Source organism: Melanotaenia boesemani, chromosome 11 (assembly GCF_017639745.1).
Source record: "Melanotaenia boesemani isolate fMelBoe1 chromosome 11, fMelBoe1.pri, whole genome shotgun sequence".
In the NCBI taxonomy this organism is placed as follows: domain Eukaryota; kingdom Metazoa; phylum Chordata; class Actinopteri; order Atheriniformes; family Melanotaeniidae; genus Melanotaenia; species Melanotaenia boesemani.
Genome location: NC_055692.1, coordinates 1018367 through 1033995, shown reverse-complemented (window position 1 = coordinate 1033995; position 15629 = coordinate 1018367). Strand labels below are relative to the sequence as shown.

Sequence of the window (15629 nt, the reverse complement as noted above, 5' to 3'; positions counted from 1 at the left end):
CCAGCATGAGTCAGAACCAGAGCACAAGACAGATATGGACCATATCAGATCCAGAACATCCACTCACACACTGAAATCCTGTTCCTCTAAGTCGTCTCCAGACTCCACACTGGGGTCGTAGTCCTTCATCCTGGGCTTCATTCCCCCTACTGAGCTGCTGATGTCCGAGTCCCTGGAAGAACAAGTCAGGAATCAAGTCCAAAAGTTCTTTAAACTCATCACAGATCGACGTGGTTCTATTTTTCAAACACCAGCAGCTGGAAGCAAGTCTGCTATAGATAGTTCTGGATCACAAATGACTCCGGTTCTCCTCTGGTTCTCTACTGGTTATCTACCGGTTCTCCTCCGGATCTCTACTGGTTCTCCTCTGGTTTTCTTCTGGTTCTTGTCTGGTTTTCTACTGGTTCTCTTCCGGTTCTCTACTGGTTTTCTACTGGTTCTCCTCTGGTTTTCTTCTGGTTCTTGTCTGGTTTTTTACTGGTTCTCTTCCGGTTCTCTACTGGTTTTCTAATGGTTCTCCTCTGTTTTTTTCTGGTTTTCCTCTGGTTCTCTACTGGTTCTCCTCCGGTTTTCTACTGGTTATCTACTGGTTCTCCTCTGGTTCTCTACTGGTTCTCCTCTGGTTCTCTACTGGTTATCTACTGGTTCTCCTCTGGTTCTCTACAGGTTTTTTACTGGTTCTCCTCTGGTTCTCTACTGGTTTTCTACTGGTTATCTACTGGTTCTCCTCTGGTTCTCTACTGGTTTTTTACTGGTTTTCCTCTGGTTTTCTACTGGTTCTCCTCTGGTTTTTTACTGGTTATCTGCTGGTTCTCCTCTGGTTTTTTACTGGTTTTCCTCTGGTTCTCCTCCGGTTTTCTACTGGTTATCTACTGGTTCTCCTCTGGTTCTCTACTGGGTTCTCCACTGGTTTTTTACTCGTTTTCCTCTGGTTTTCTACTGGTTCTCTACTGGTTCTCCTCTGGTTTTCTTCTGGTTCTCGTCTGGTTTTCTACTGGTTCTCCTCCGGTTCTCTACTGGTTCTCCACTGGTTCTCCTCTGGTTTTTTTCTGGTTCTCTTCTGGTTTCTACTGGTTCTCCTCCGGTTTCTACTGGTTCTCCTCTGGTTTTCTTCTGGTTCTCCTCTGGTTTTCTACTGGTTCTCCTCTGGTTTTCAAATGGTTTTCTACTGGTTATCTACTGGTTCTCCTCTGGTTTTCTTCTGGTTCTCCTCTGGTTTACTACTGGTTCTCTACTAGTTCTCCTATGGTTTTCTACTGGTTCTCCTCTGGTTTTCTACTGGGTCTCCTCTGGTTCTCTACTGGTTTTCTACTGGTTCTCCTCTGGTTCTCTACTGGTTCTAACCATGGTTGTGTTTTCTGTTATCAGACACATTTCAGCCCTGCATCCTGTGATCTTTCAGTTAAATTTAAAGTACAGGGTAGATTAAAATAGTGAGACCAGGTTCAGTTTCTACTGACCTGATTTTACTGTCATGCCACTGCATGTTATCAGTCTTTATGAAATTCGCGGCACATATTCAAAAATGCTTGAGCGAACAAAAAATTCTTTTGGAGCAACAGCCTAAAACCAACAGGAAGTTGGCCAAGGCGAACTTCGATAAGATGCCATGACATCACAAATCAGTATAAATTTCCCAATTCTAATCCAATCCCCATCAGACTTGCAGGGATTAATCAGGGTCTGGCCCTGAACAGATCCATATGACCAATTCCGGTCTAGCCCTAAGCCCCGCCCACTTCAACAGGAAGTGCTTTTTTTCAGATGCTGCGGTCCATCTCCTCAGGTCAAACCCTTTTATGATACCGAAATAAAAATCTCAACTTCCTTCGTCAAACGTAACCATGGCAAATAGTGGCCCAACACCATCAAACAGGAAGTACTTGGAACTGACCCATTGTACTGTTGATCTCCATCAAACTCGCCAGGCAGGAGCGTGGTCAGGCCAAGAACTCAGCCACATTGACATATGCTGGAAAAATTGCAATATGGCTCTATAGCACCCCCTACAAATATTAATAATCACAACCGCCCACTACATTGAAATCCGGCATATTGATAGAACTTGGAAGGATGTACAAAAAAAGCCTCTTGGACCTATATGACAACTTCAACAGGAAGTCGGCCATTTTGAAAAAAGTGTCATTTTTGGGGTAATTTTATCTCCTCCCAGAGATTTGATCGTGCTGGCCTCAAAATCGGTCTAAACACTCCAGAGGCATGTGTGGTTAAAAGTTATCAAACATTGTCTAATAGGAGGTGGCGTTCTGCGGCGGCGCGTCATCAAGTTTTCATGTTTCGCCATCAATCACATAATCCATTATTTCTGACATACAACACTCATTCTGTACCAAACTGCACATGTTTCACTTCAGTTCCATGCCGACCACATCTACATCTCCAGATGTTGTCATCTAGACATTGCTCAACACTGCATGGCGAGACGGTGGCGCCATGACATCATTAATCAGTATAAATCCCTCAATTTTTATCCCATCACTATCACACTTACAGTGATTAATCAGGGTCTGCTCCTGAACAGATACATAGAACTTCTTCTGGTCTTGGCCTAAGCCCCGCCCACTTGAAACAGGAAGTGCTTTTTCAGACACTGGGGTCCCTCTCCTCAGGAGTGAACCTCACACACTCAAAAAGTGCTTCAGATCAGGTCAAAGCCTTTCATGATACTACAGAAAAAAAATTTCAAGTTCCTTTTTCAAGCAAAACCATGGTGAATGGCGTCCACCGCCATGAAACAGGAAGTACTTGTAACTGACCCAATGTACTCCTGATCTCCTCCAAACTCGGCAGGGAGGACAGTGGTCAGGCCTGGAACTGATTCAAATAGACATATGCTGGTAATATGGCTCTATAGCGCCCCCTATAAATATTTAATCTATCAGCTCCAGCCACTGCTTTGACTGACATGTCCTGATGTTGTCAACGCCATAGCCCTGCCCCCTGGGAACAGGAAGTCCCACCATTTTAACCCTTTAATACCTGTAAAACCAATTCAGACTCATTAATATCATCCTTCATGAACTCATGGTTGAAAATATGACTGACTTCTTGCAGCATCATGATTAAAAATTAAAATGGCTTCCTGTGATGGTTATATCATTCACCATGAAGCAGGAAGTGGCTCTAACCCTGCTGTCAGTTGACCAATGGAGGTGATATTTTCCTGTTCTTATTAGTGTTCCAACCTGAACACATTTCTACATATAAAAAGACTGTAGCGCCACCCAGTGGCCACGTGGAATTTTCCTCTTGATGAAATCATGCTCCGGTTTGTAAGAATTCAACACAGTTTGTAAGAAACAAGGTCATGAACGCTTCAGATGTCATCACTGGTGTGAAAGAAGTTTAGCTGCATATGGTAATCACTCATATACTCATAATAATCACATGTATATTCAGATTTTTTTATAAATTTAATATTGTTAATCCATTTACTTTTACATTTTCATATTGTGTGTTCTCATTCTACAGAATATTGAAGTTACAGTTTTCATTGTGTGTGTGTGTGAGGTCAGACTGACCACTTTCTTCCAGAGCTCTGATATGGCAGAGTTGAGGCTGGTTTTCTACCTGCTAGATAGCAATAGTTGTTTGGGATATCAGCTTGTTGTGGTTTGTGGGTTTTGTCTGAAAACTGGAAGAAAGTGGCTCCACTCAGTCGTCTATTCCTCATTTATTATTTTGCTGTTTGACCTTCAGCTGGAGACCAGCTGAATAAAACTGTTTCTCTGATGAATCATCAGAGTCTCTCCCGACTTCATGCGAGTCGGGACGACCACTCTCTTTACTTACAAGTAATTCTTTATTCAATACTTCTGTAAATAAACCTTATATACTTTTACTCATTCCAGACTCTTGGTAATTTTTCTACAACAGTGGTCCGACTGAGGTGAAAGTTGATCATCTCATGAAAAAAATCACCCGTTAATGGAGAAAACCTCTGGAAGAATGGGCATATGTCTGCGAGCAAAAGCAGCCAGGCTGCAGGAGGGAGGTGGCCGGCTGATGGGGCGGTGCAATAGGCCGGAGCGGCGCCGTAGGTGCGAGGGCCTTCATCGCTGCTTGCAGCTTTAAATCTGATTTAAATCCTTCATCCAGGCTTGATAGAAAATCTGCTGAGCTTACCCCGGCAGGTACAATGGCTTGCTGTTGTCCAGCTGGTCCAGATAGTTTCTGGAACCCCCAACATGGTTGTTGTAGTCGTTAACCAGCATCTCGGGTTCTCCAGACACGTTTTTCACCTGAAGAGAGAAAACATGAAGTTCCAGCTGGTTTAAACCTGGCAGACAAACGCTGACGTGTGCAGCATTAAAATGACCCAGCTGCAGACGTCAGCTCACTCATCACTACCTAAGCTTTCTTCTCTTCTGCAGATGTAGAACTTAAGCTTCAGAAAGGAGAAAATCATCGGGTGACATGTATTATAAACACGTCCTCCTCAGGCATTATCTCAACTTTCTTTTGTTTGCTGATAGTTTCAGCTGTGTTTCAGCTAGTGAGATGATTTTTTGCAATAACTCTTGTTTTTGTTATTCAAACTACAAAACATTTAATACATTTGGGAGGTGTTGTAACCCTTTTACATATCAGTTTTATTATTGAAATGGTTAATTATTCATAAACACACACACACACACACACACACACACACACACACACACACAGAGAACATGAATTATTTTCTACATAATAAATATCAGGGTGAGGGTCTTTGGTGGTGTAGTATCAGGTAATCCCTCTGGGAACCTTCATGTCCAAAAATGTCCCATTAACATCCAATAAAACTACATGTTTTAATCTCAAAGTCATTTCAGTTTAAAACATTTTCCAATGTCAGCATCTCATTTAGAAGAAAAGTGATAATTGACATTTTTGCAACAGTCTACCAGAATCAGCTGGTTTCCTGTTGTAGGCAGAGGCAGGAAATTTCTGCCAGCTTTATTATTAAGCCGTGAGACCACCAGGGGGCGCCTAGATTATTTCATTTGTGTGTGTGCAAAAGAATTTCCTAATCAACATTCTAGTTTAGATGATACCTTTCCCAGACTGCTATGGAACAACATTGTGGGTGTGTGAGCCATCCACCAGCACTGACTGGTTCTGCCGGTTCATTCTGAATGTCTGAATACCACAGATACCATCACCACCATCAACAACAGCTTTGAGATGGTTTCTGTCGGCTGAAAGTGCTGCTGGAAAAAAAAAGGTCAAACAATGAAATGTGAGAACATTCACAGGCTGACGCACAAACAGAAACTGAGTGTAGCTTAACTGACCACACCCAGAAACTACAAATGGACCAACCAGCCTGTTTTCTGGCTCATCTTTCACACACAAACTGTTTATTATGTATTTAAACTAACTGTATATGTTAACTGTATAAACATATTACACACACACATTATATATATATATATATGTTATCTATTTTATTTTAGCTTCCTTTCAGTTTTATTTTATTTCTTTTAAAGTTTGTTTATAATGCACTTGTTGTTGCTTCCTGCTGTGATGCTTTTAATGTTTTATTTAAAGCACTTTAAAATGTCTTGTACATGAAATGTGCTATACAACTGAATTGCCTTCCCTTTTTAGCTTAACCATAAACAAACACAACAAGAAAGAAAAGCCGATCAGCTGATCACAGACAACTGTCATAATTTAAAGCAGGAGAGGGAGGACGGCAGGAGGAGGGTGCAGCAGACAGAAAAGACCTGGACTCGTTTCTAAAGCTGGCGTACGTACAGAAACCAGCAGTTCTACTCAGCTTCTGGGACTTCTGAAAACCAGAGCTGGTGGGAGAAGGTCCCTCCCTCCACGGCTGCTCTGATCTGCTGTAAACACATCTGGAGAAACAGGAAACTGCGACACCAACGGTCCAGAATAAAACCAGAGATGATGAGACATTTGTTCAGAATCCAGCATTACCTTTCACACCAGGTTAGATATTCAAGCTGTTTGCAGACTCCAATAAAGACGCACATTAGATATTAACTCTCCTATGAGAGCACGCTCACATGTACCAGACAGATTAATAATCATTACTATTAAATAACATTGTCGCCATGGAAACCTGCTCCTCAGTCAGGCTACAATCAGGTGTTTCCACCTGTAGCTGCTCAGAACATCGATGGTTGGATATAAAACGGCTCCCCAGAGCGTAAAGACCTACAACGGCTGATCTGGTTCTGCTGGACTACATGGAGCCAGACTCCAGAGGGACCAGGTTTACAGAGACCAGCAAGACTTCCTGCCTGGCTCATGACCCGGTTCCGACTGCCCTGTGCTGTGATGTTGGACCTCTGTGATGGTCTCTCTCTCTCTCATACATATTATATATACATATTATATAGTCAGTCAGGATGAGGTCTGGACTCTGGACCACGCTGAGACCTCCTCCCCCTCCAGCTTGTCTGGTTCCTGCAATCAGGATGAGGCGAGGTCCACACCTGGTTCTGGTGTAGACCTGCTGCTGTGTTTGGGAGCTTTGTCCTGCTGCATGAGACCGTTTCAGCTGTCTCATCCACCACCGTGCTGACAGCTGCTATGAGGTGTGTGTGCTGATATGCTGTGGTGGGTTTTCTCTGATAATTCAAACGATCCAACTTAACATGCAGCTCTAAATGACACACGTCTCTCTCCTAAAGCCAACTCCTGTCCAACCACTGAGTCTTAGCCACTGGTAGAAAAGATGTTTGATCCTCTTTCATCACTTTGAAAGCAGAAATTATGACTTTCATGAATAACTGGCAAACATGAGGGGAAAGTCATTAAAAAAGTAAAGTTTAACCTCTAAAATTGGCTTTATTTCATATTCATAGTTACTTCCGGTGCTGAGAAACTCACCCACTCTCCGATGCTATTATGGCCTCCACTGAGGACCTTCACTTCCTCCCAGAGGATTCGCTCGTGGCCGTAGCGCCGGATCAGAGAGCGAGTCTTTACTGCAAACACCAGTAAGATGATGAGGCCCACAAACACCAGGACGCCCAGGACGATGGCTATGGCCTGCAGGAACAGAAGGGTTAACTTTGTCATCTGAACTGAACAGTGCTCTGAACAAGCACAGTAAATAACTCGGTGGTCTGAGATGGATCTAAAACTCTAACTTAGAAATAAACAACTTAGATAAGATGATTCTAAGTTTCCACCTGTCTTCAGTTAACAAGATTCCTCTGACGATGATACTGCACATCAACAAGCACAACACACAAACTAAAATTCTCATTACTTCCTTATCAGTTTAACCTGTGTCCGTAACCTGCTTCATTATAAGTACATTCAGCAAATACTCAGTTATCAGACTACAAAATGGAGTTTTCCTTATTCTGGCTGCACGCTGCAGAATCATCAGAATCAGAACAGTTCATCGTATTGGAAGACTAACGCAAGGCCAGTTTCAGACCAAAACCCGTTGAATCTGGATGTAAATCAGACTAGGGCGTCAACGATTAGTTGACACCCTGTCAGCAATAGTCAACAATGAAAATAGTCGACAACTAATTTAACCGTAGACTAATGTCGGAGACGTGACATAGACATGACATAGGCATGATGGAGGCAAAATAGAGACATGACAGGGGCTTGATGGAGACATGAACGGGTCATGATGGAGATATGACGGGGGCATGATGGAGATATGATGGAGGCATGATGGAGACATGATGGGGCATAATGGAGACATGACGGGGGCCTGGTGGAGACATGGCAAGGCATGACATAGACATGACGGGGCATGATGGAGATATGAACGGGTCATGATAGAGACATGACGGGGGCATGATGGAGACATGGCAAGGCATGACGGGGCATGATGGAGATATGAACGGGTCATGATAGAGACATGACAGGGGCATGATGGAGACATGGCAAGGCATGACAGAGACATGACGGGGCATGATGGAGATATGAACGGGTCATGATAGAGACATGACGGGGGCATGATGGAGACATGGCAAGGCATGACAGAGACATGACGGGGCATGATGGAGATATGAACGGGTCATGATAGAGACATGACGGGGGCCTGGTGGAGACATGATGGGGACATAACAGAGGCATGATGAAGACATGACGGGGACATGATGGAGACATGATGGGGACATAACAGAGGCATGATGAAGACATGACGGGGGCATGATGGAGACATGATGGGGACATAACAGAGGCATGATGGAGACATGACGGGGGCATGATGGAGACATGATGGGGACATAATGGAGACATGACGGTGCATGATGGAGACATAACAGAGGCATGATGAAGACATGACAGGGGCATAATGTAGACATGACGGGGACAGGATGGAGACATGAAGGGGAAGAAGCAGCAGACGAGCTGAGAACTTTATCTGGATGAACTGCAGCAGGTTTTTAGTTTCTTTGTTTTTATTTTAGTTTAATCCCTTAATTCTGAAAAGCTGAATGGAAGCTAAAGGAAAATAAAATAAGAAGAAACAAGAGAAAAGAAAAACAGAAAATAAAATGATAAAAAAGGAAAGATAAAGAAAAAAGAAATAAAAAAAGATGAAAGAACATAAGTCCCACCTCTTGGGGCTCCACCACACAGTAGTGGTAGAGGTACTGGTTGATGAAGATGCCCTGGGCCTGGTTCTGGTTCTGGTACTGCGCACACAGCTGGTAGATTTGGTTGTACATCATGGATCCGGAGGACTTAGCCATCGGGTTCACGGCCACCAGGTACACGATGGTGGCGACGAGCATCAGAACGATTAAGATGGCGCAGATGATGATGGTTGCCAGGTAGAAGGACGAAGAACGGGATGCATTCTGCCTTGAAATAACCATGATGAAAATGACCAGCGTGACGATGAAGGTGATGCCAGTGATGGCGATGAAAAAGCCTTTGCCAGTTTTGGGATCCATGTGTGCTCCTCCGGAGCCGTAACTATAGTAACCACCGCCACCGCCACCGATACCACTGCCATAAGAACTGCCATACGATCCTCCATAAGAGCCGCCGTAGGAGCTGCCATAACCTGGAATCAGGCCCATCCCATCTCCCATCATGCTCATGTCGTAGTCCCAAGCCAGAGTGGAGGCCACACACGCAAACACAACCACGCACATGATGATGATGATGATGCAGAGTATCTTCATGACGCCCGGTGGGGATGTCCAGAGGTAGAAGTGAAGCTTCTTGTTTTCTGGGTAGTAGGAAAATACCGGGTTGGAGGTCACCTCACTGTGTCGGTGTTTGCTGCTGTGGCTGCAGAAGAAGAAGAAAAGTTCCACTTTCAGGTGTGTTTACATGCAAATAGTTTAAAAGAAGATCAGCCAATCAGATCAGACACAGATGACAGATGATATCTTACCAATACACTGAGTATGTTTGGAAAAATCGAGCTTTAATAGCTTCGTGTGAACAGGATTTCAGCTAGTTTACGTTGTATTGATCATTTTATTGACCTGTGTGATTATAAAGAGGAAATGTACAACCTAAACACACCAACACTGTAAAATGTGAATAAAAACAGAATTCATTGATTTCCAAAACTCATCAAGTGGTTTCCAGTAGAACATAAACATTTCTAATATTTTACATTGTCATGGAAAATCTTAACTAATGTTGAATCTTAGTTTCACTTTGCCTCAAACCATTTTATATTAGCTTTGGACCGAGTTCAACCCTTTAACACCTTCATTTCTGTACAATTATTATATATATATACATATATGTATATATACATATATACATATATGTATATATACATATATACATATATGTATATATACATATATACATATATGTATATATACATATATACATATATATATATATATATACATATATACATATATGTATATATATATATATATATATATATATATATACATATATATATATATATATATACATATATACATATATGTATATATATATATATATATATATATATATATATATATATATATATATATATATATATATATATAATGTGTTATAAGCTGTAACTAATTTAATTAATTTAATTAACATTTTTAAAGAAGTGAATGCACCCTCGTCCTCCACACTTTTCCTGGAGTTCTGTGTCACTGCCCTGCCTCCTCCTCGTCTTCCTCGCCTCCTCCTCCCCCTTCTGTTGTTCCAGGAATCATGACACGGCTGTCAGTAATCAGCTGATCAGCTTTTCTGTTGCTAGTACCGTCTATTTTGTCTTAGGAATGGGGGACAGCAGCCTGTTTAATTAGATTTGCCTTTATTTCCCATAACTGTTCAGTATTAATGAGGTTTGTGACACAGCTGTAAATCTACCAGCATCATCCAGCTATGAACACATCTATGCAGGTAGATCAGGGTCAGATATCTAGTGAGAATGAAACAGCAAAGGAAGCGAGGAGAAGTCTCCTTTAGATCACTGCTGCTGTGCAGATGTTGGAGACACAGGGCAACTGGTCTGGCGTCAAGACAAACCATCACCCTTCATGACAAGCCGTGCCTCAAATCAATGAAAATGGTCAACTTCTCAAATCTATTTCATGTCTAAGCCTCAGGTTGTACAGAATTAACAGTGCTTACGTGCACCAACATGGAATTAAAAAGTACAACAACTGAGTAGTTTTGAAAAAACCCTCAGAAATATAAAGCTATAGCTGCGTACCCTCTGACTATATATACTGCTTATATGTTTATAACAGTAAATGCAATAAATAAAATTAATCAATTAGATAAAAAGAAAAAAATGATTTAAAATTTAATTAAAATGGCAGAAGCTGTTTGTAGCAAATTTGTGACAATAGCATCAAATGTTTGACCTTTAGCCTTGTCCCATGCATACAGAGATTCCTCCTGATTCTCTGAATCTTCTGATGATGTTCTACACTGTAGATGGAGGATCTTCAAAGTCTGAGGAACATTTTTCTGAAATTTTTCCAGTTTTAGATCCAGTTTGTCTCAGATTGGTGAAGCTCTGTCCATCTTTCCATCTGAGAGACTCTGCCTCTCTGAAATGCTCCTTTTATACCAGTCATGTTACTGACCTGTTGCCAGGTAACCTGGTTAGTTGTCCAATGCTCCTCCAGGTGTTTCTGGTTTGTACCAGGTACTTTTCCAGACTTGTTGCTGCATCAGATTCACTGTCAGCTCATATTTTCATCACACATGTTTTTATCTGCTACCGGGGATAAAATGTGACCTGATGGGATGATTGATTTACATTTTACACAGAGTCAGATCTGTTTTAGAATCTGATAATAGATTTTCCTGCAATCATGGCTGATCTGTGAACCGTCTGAGCCAAAGCAACCACGCTGCCATCACTTCGCCCAGAAAAAAAGGAGCCAACTTACTGTTTGCTGCTACTGGCCGGGTACAGATGCCTGCTGTGTTTGTGGGCCGGCATGCTGAAATCCAGATGATCTACCTGCTAAAAAACAAAAATACATATCAATCTGAGGGAAATGTCCACTTGAAGACAGATTATCCTGTATGAGAATAAAATAAGACTTTGCAGATGGAGGGTGGTGGATGTTTATTCCAGACAGAAGCAGCTGAACAGAGCAGCTCAGCAGCTTCTATCAAGGTTTAAAGATGGGTGGACGAAGCTTTCACTGCTGGATCTTTAAACACTGCCTTCTCCAGACATTCTGCTGTCTGAGCTTCAGGTTTGTTTGTGGAGAAACAAGCTGGATCTGGGCCTCGCCCTGTTTTATCATTTAATGATTTTATCTGACGTGGAAACAGGAAAAAAGCTTTGCCTGCCATTAAAAATTACATTTAAAGATTATTTCTGTGTTTGACCTCGACTAGGTCAAATGAAAATAAGAAAATAAAGAAGGAAAAAGCTTAAAACACACTCATGTTTCAGCCGACAATCGACGGACGCACCTGCCTCACCTGGTCTCAGGTAACTTCTCTTCTCATAAAACTCATTAATTATTTCACATCAACGCGTTTACCGGGAGAAAAACATTCTTATCAGAACCGGGTTAGGAGTGTAAAACTGGACCCACCTTGTGATGAAACCTGAAGAACGAACCTGTTTCCTTACGCCAACGACATAAACAAGCGCGCGACCGACCGCATCTATCCGCGCCTCGCGCTCAGGTAGCACAAAGACACCTACGCCTCTGTGTGGGCGTCACGTGATCTCTCCTCCCTGATTCTCCTAGGTCATACAGGTCTAACCGGTCCTCATATCTGACAGCAAACACGGTTCCGGTTAGGAGTTTCAGTCCGGGTCTCACCTGGACCCAAACAGGACCTGCTCGGTTTAAAGAACAAGAAAAACAAAAAACTAAACTTTCGGACCACCAGCAGAGTTAAAATGACGAAACCATAAAATAAAAATACATTTTGAGGCAGAATAAATGATCTTAGAAGCTTCTTTAAGGTTGGACTCTAGACTTTATACATGGGGGTCAGACGTGGATAGCTCCACGGTGGGAGCTGATACTGGGTCTGGGGTCTGGTCTGTGTCCTTCCTCTTCATCCTTATGTCTTCCTCTATAATCCAGACTGGGTCCAGGATCTGGTTCTCAGCTACTTTAAAACCAGCTAGCATCCTTGTAGTCTCCTGTTTCTGGGTGGCTTCAGTTCACCACCTTCCAGGTCTCCAGTGGACAAAAACTCAAAAACTTCACTTTCCCCCTTCCTCCAAATACCTGCCCCCCTAAATGCCCCCCCACCAATCATCATCCAAGCAGCATGTGGTACCAGCAGCATGTGGGACCAGCAGCATCCGGGACCAGCAGCATGCGGGACCAGCAGCATGCGGGACCAGTAGCATGTGGTACCAGCAGCATGTGGGACCAGCAGCATCCGGGACCAGCAGCATGTGGGACCAGCAGCATCCGGGACCAGCAGCATGTGGGACCAGTAGCATGCGGGACCAGTAGCATGCGGGACCAGCAGCATGCGGGACCAGCAGCATGCGGGACCAGCAGCATGCGGGACCAGTAGCATCATCTGTGACCAGTAGCATGCGGGACCAGTAGCATCATCTGTGACCAGTAGCATGCGGGACCAGTAGCATCATCTCTGACCAGTAGCCACAGTAGTCAATGGGTCAGCCATAACCCCTCACCACACACACACCCGATCCACCACCAAACCCGGTTCCCCCCACCCCCCATCCTACAACTTCCCACCCATGACCCCAACTCGTCCCACCACTACCCAAAACCCCCAAATACCCCATCCCCCCACTATAATATGAAAATATTGAACTGGGTTGATGTGTAGTTCCTAAACACTCACTGAAAACTGAATGACCTGGTTTCCCCACGTTAGCTTATAGCTAATTTAGTGCTAACATAGAACTAGATTACTGCTGCTACGTAGCTTCATGCTAACGTCAGGTTAACAGTCTTACATAACATTATTGTTATTATTCTTCTAGAAATCTGCAGCCATTTTTAAAGGATGAAAAATTAGGAAACTAACTGGTGCAGTGATACTGGTGACTCATCCAGGTCTGTAAAGATGTTTGTCCTCCTCCAGGGACCTGTCAGTCAGATGAGGTGGGGCCTCGTTGTGTCCAATCAGATTGCAGAGATGGTACCTCCTCTAGCTCCATCCCGTTTTTTAAACATTCCTGAAACCTGACACTCACTGAAGGAAATGACCAAAAGTACCTGAGCTGGAACGAAACCAACAAGCACATGGGAAAACCAGTCGGTCAGGTTCTGCAGGCTGGTTTTAGGAAGAGCAGCCGTCAAAGAACAAGCAGTACTGTCAGAAAACCCATCAACAGTGACCAAGCCTTTTCTCATCTCATCGTTCTCTCAAGTCTTGGCTTCCAGGAGAAAAAATATTGTTATTGAAACAAACACACAACAGAAACTATTTCCATGTTTCCACTTTTTCCTCATTTCCAGTTATTCCTGCTACTATTTACCTGCTATCCTCACTAAACCAACTCCAGCTCAGCTGCTCGTCGCAAACTTCTTCCAGTGGAGAAGAAACAGACACAATGTGGTTTAAATTTATTCAGTTTTCTTTAAAACTGGTTTGATGTTTAAAGTAAAAAACGGATTATATAGAAAAATGTCATATAAAACAAGAAAAAACCAACAAAGACAAATAAAAAGTGTCAGAAACTTTCAGACTGAATATGAACATCATCATCATCATCATCATCATCTCCAGTCTGATCCAGAGCCTTCAGGTCTGAGCTGAACATTAACAGATGAAACTATTGGAATAATTCGAGATAAAACTTATTTCCAACCGTAACTGAATGAGAAAAAGTTTTTTTTGTTTTTTTTTGGAAACATTCAGAATCCAGATGCTGGAAAATCTTCCTCGTTTATGGGAACTCACAGGGGCAGGAAGTCACATAATTTTCCAAATATCTGATCTGCCCACCCAGACGTTCCCTAGGCAACCAGCTGTTTGGTCACTTTTTAATCAGTCTTTTGTTTCTCTTTTAATCCACATTTTCATGTAAATCTGACCAGTGTTTGAGACTTGGACTGTTTTCAAGTCCTTGTTTGAGTTTTCTTAAGAAACTACTGGTTTAACCGCTAACTAGCAGTTTAACTGATGGTTCAGCAGTCATTTTTACAGGTGCAGGTAACCGAGTCTACAGGCAGAAAGAGGGCGGCGGCTGCTGCTGATTGGTCCGTCCATCACTGGTCGTATTCCTGAATCTTCTGCTTGATGTGAGACAGTTTTCCTTTCAGATACTCACAACGTTCCCTTTTCTCCACGTAGCCCGGATCCTGCAGAGGCAGAGAGACGGAGGGATGATGGATGGTTATAATCATAATAAAAATAATACTTTATATATTTATTATTAATGAAAATATATTCCTATAAAATAATGAATGTAACAGAAATAAAATGTCCACGTATCGGATTCATCACTTTCATGTTAACTTTCATATTTTTTTTCTCTAATTTTACATTAAAACAGTTTTTTTAAATTAAAATCCAAGATTAATCAGGTTCACATTTAACAGCCTATTAAAGCCACGATTAATCCTAAAGATCCTGAATTCCTGATTCTCCATGTGTGAACCATGTGACCAGATCGTGTTTTCAAAGGAAGTCCAGCAGAGGAGGAGTTTTTCCCTCCAAACCTCTTCCCTTCAGCTTTTCTCTTCAGGGGTCGCCACAGCGAATCATCTGCTTCGGTCTGACCCGGTAAGGAAGTCGTAGGATGTATTCGCACGTTCTTTGGGACGTTTTACGCTGGACACCCTTCCTGACGCAGCCCTCTGCATTTATTCGGGCTTGGGACCAGCCCTCAGAGATCACTGCCTCGTGTCCCCCCTCGGGGCTGCAGATGCTGGGTGTTGAACCCGGGAGCCTCATACATTCAAAGCTCTGCCACTGAGCTACATCCCTCCAAACTAAAGGATGAAATCCTCCTGTTGGGGTGAAACATGAGGCAGGTGTGCTGGTGGAGGACGTCTCCGGCTGGAAAGCAGGACAGGAAACAGGAAGTCCGTCCAGCCTGTTTCACCTCCTGCAGGAGAACCAGCAGCTTGGAGCACGAAGGTTCAGCAGCTGCTTCATGTTTAACTCTGACATGAAATGTTCTGTTATTTTTAGCATTCTGTAATTATAGAAAGCACATTTAATTCCAGATATGTGGTCTGTGGACAAACGGAGTGACATTAAAAACTTTAGAAACTGATCCGAGG

General features: G+C 42.8%; 1 protein-coding gene across 1 annotated transcript in view; it reads right to left on the bottom strand.

The window, feature by feature from the left end:
• marveld2b (MARVEL domain containing 2b) overlaps positions 1–15629 on the bottom strand; it is a 33742-nt gene that overhangs the window by 1737 nt on the left and 16376 nt on the right. Inside the window, 7 exon segments of the mRNA XM_041998702.1 lie at positions 68–172; positions 4147–4262; positions 6865–7026; positions 8565–9246; positions 11328–11404; positions 11991–12079; positions 14612–14702. Coding sequence (XP_041854636.1) covers positions 68–172; positions 4147–4262; positions 6865–7026; positions 8565–9246; positions 11328–11404; positions 11991–12079; positions 14612–14702 — 1322 coding nt within the window.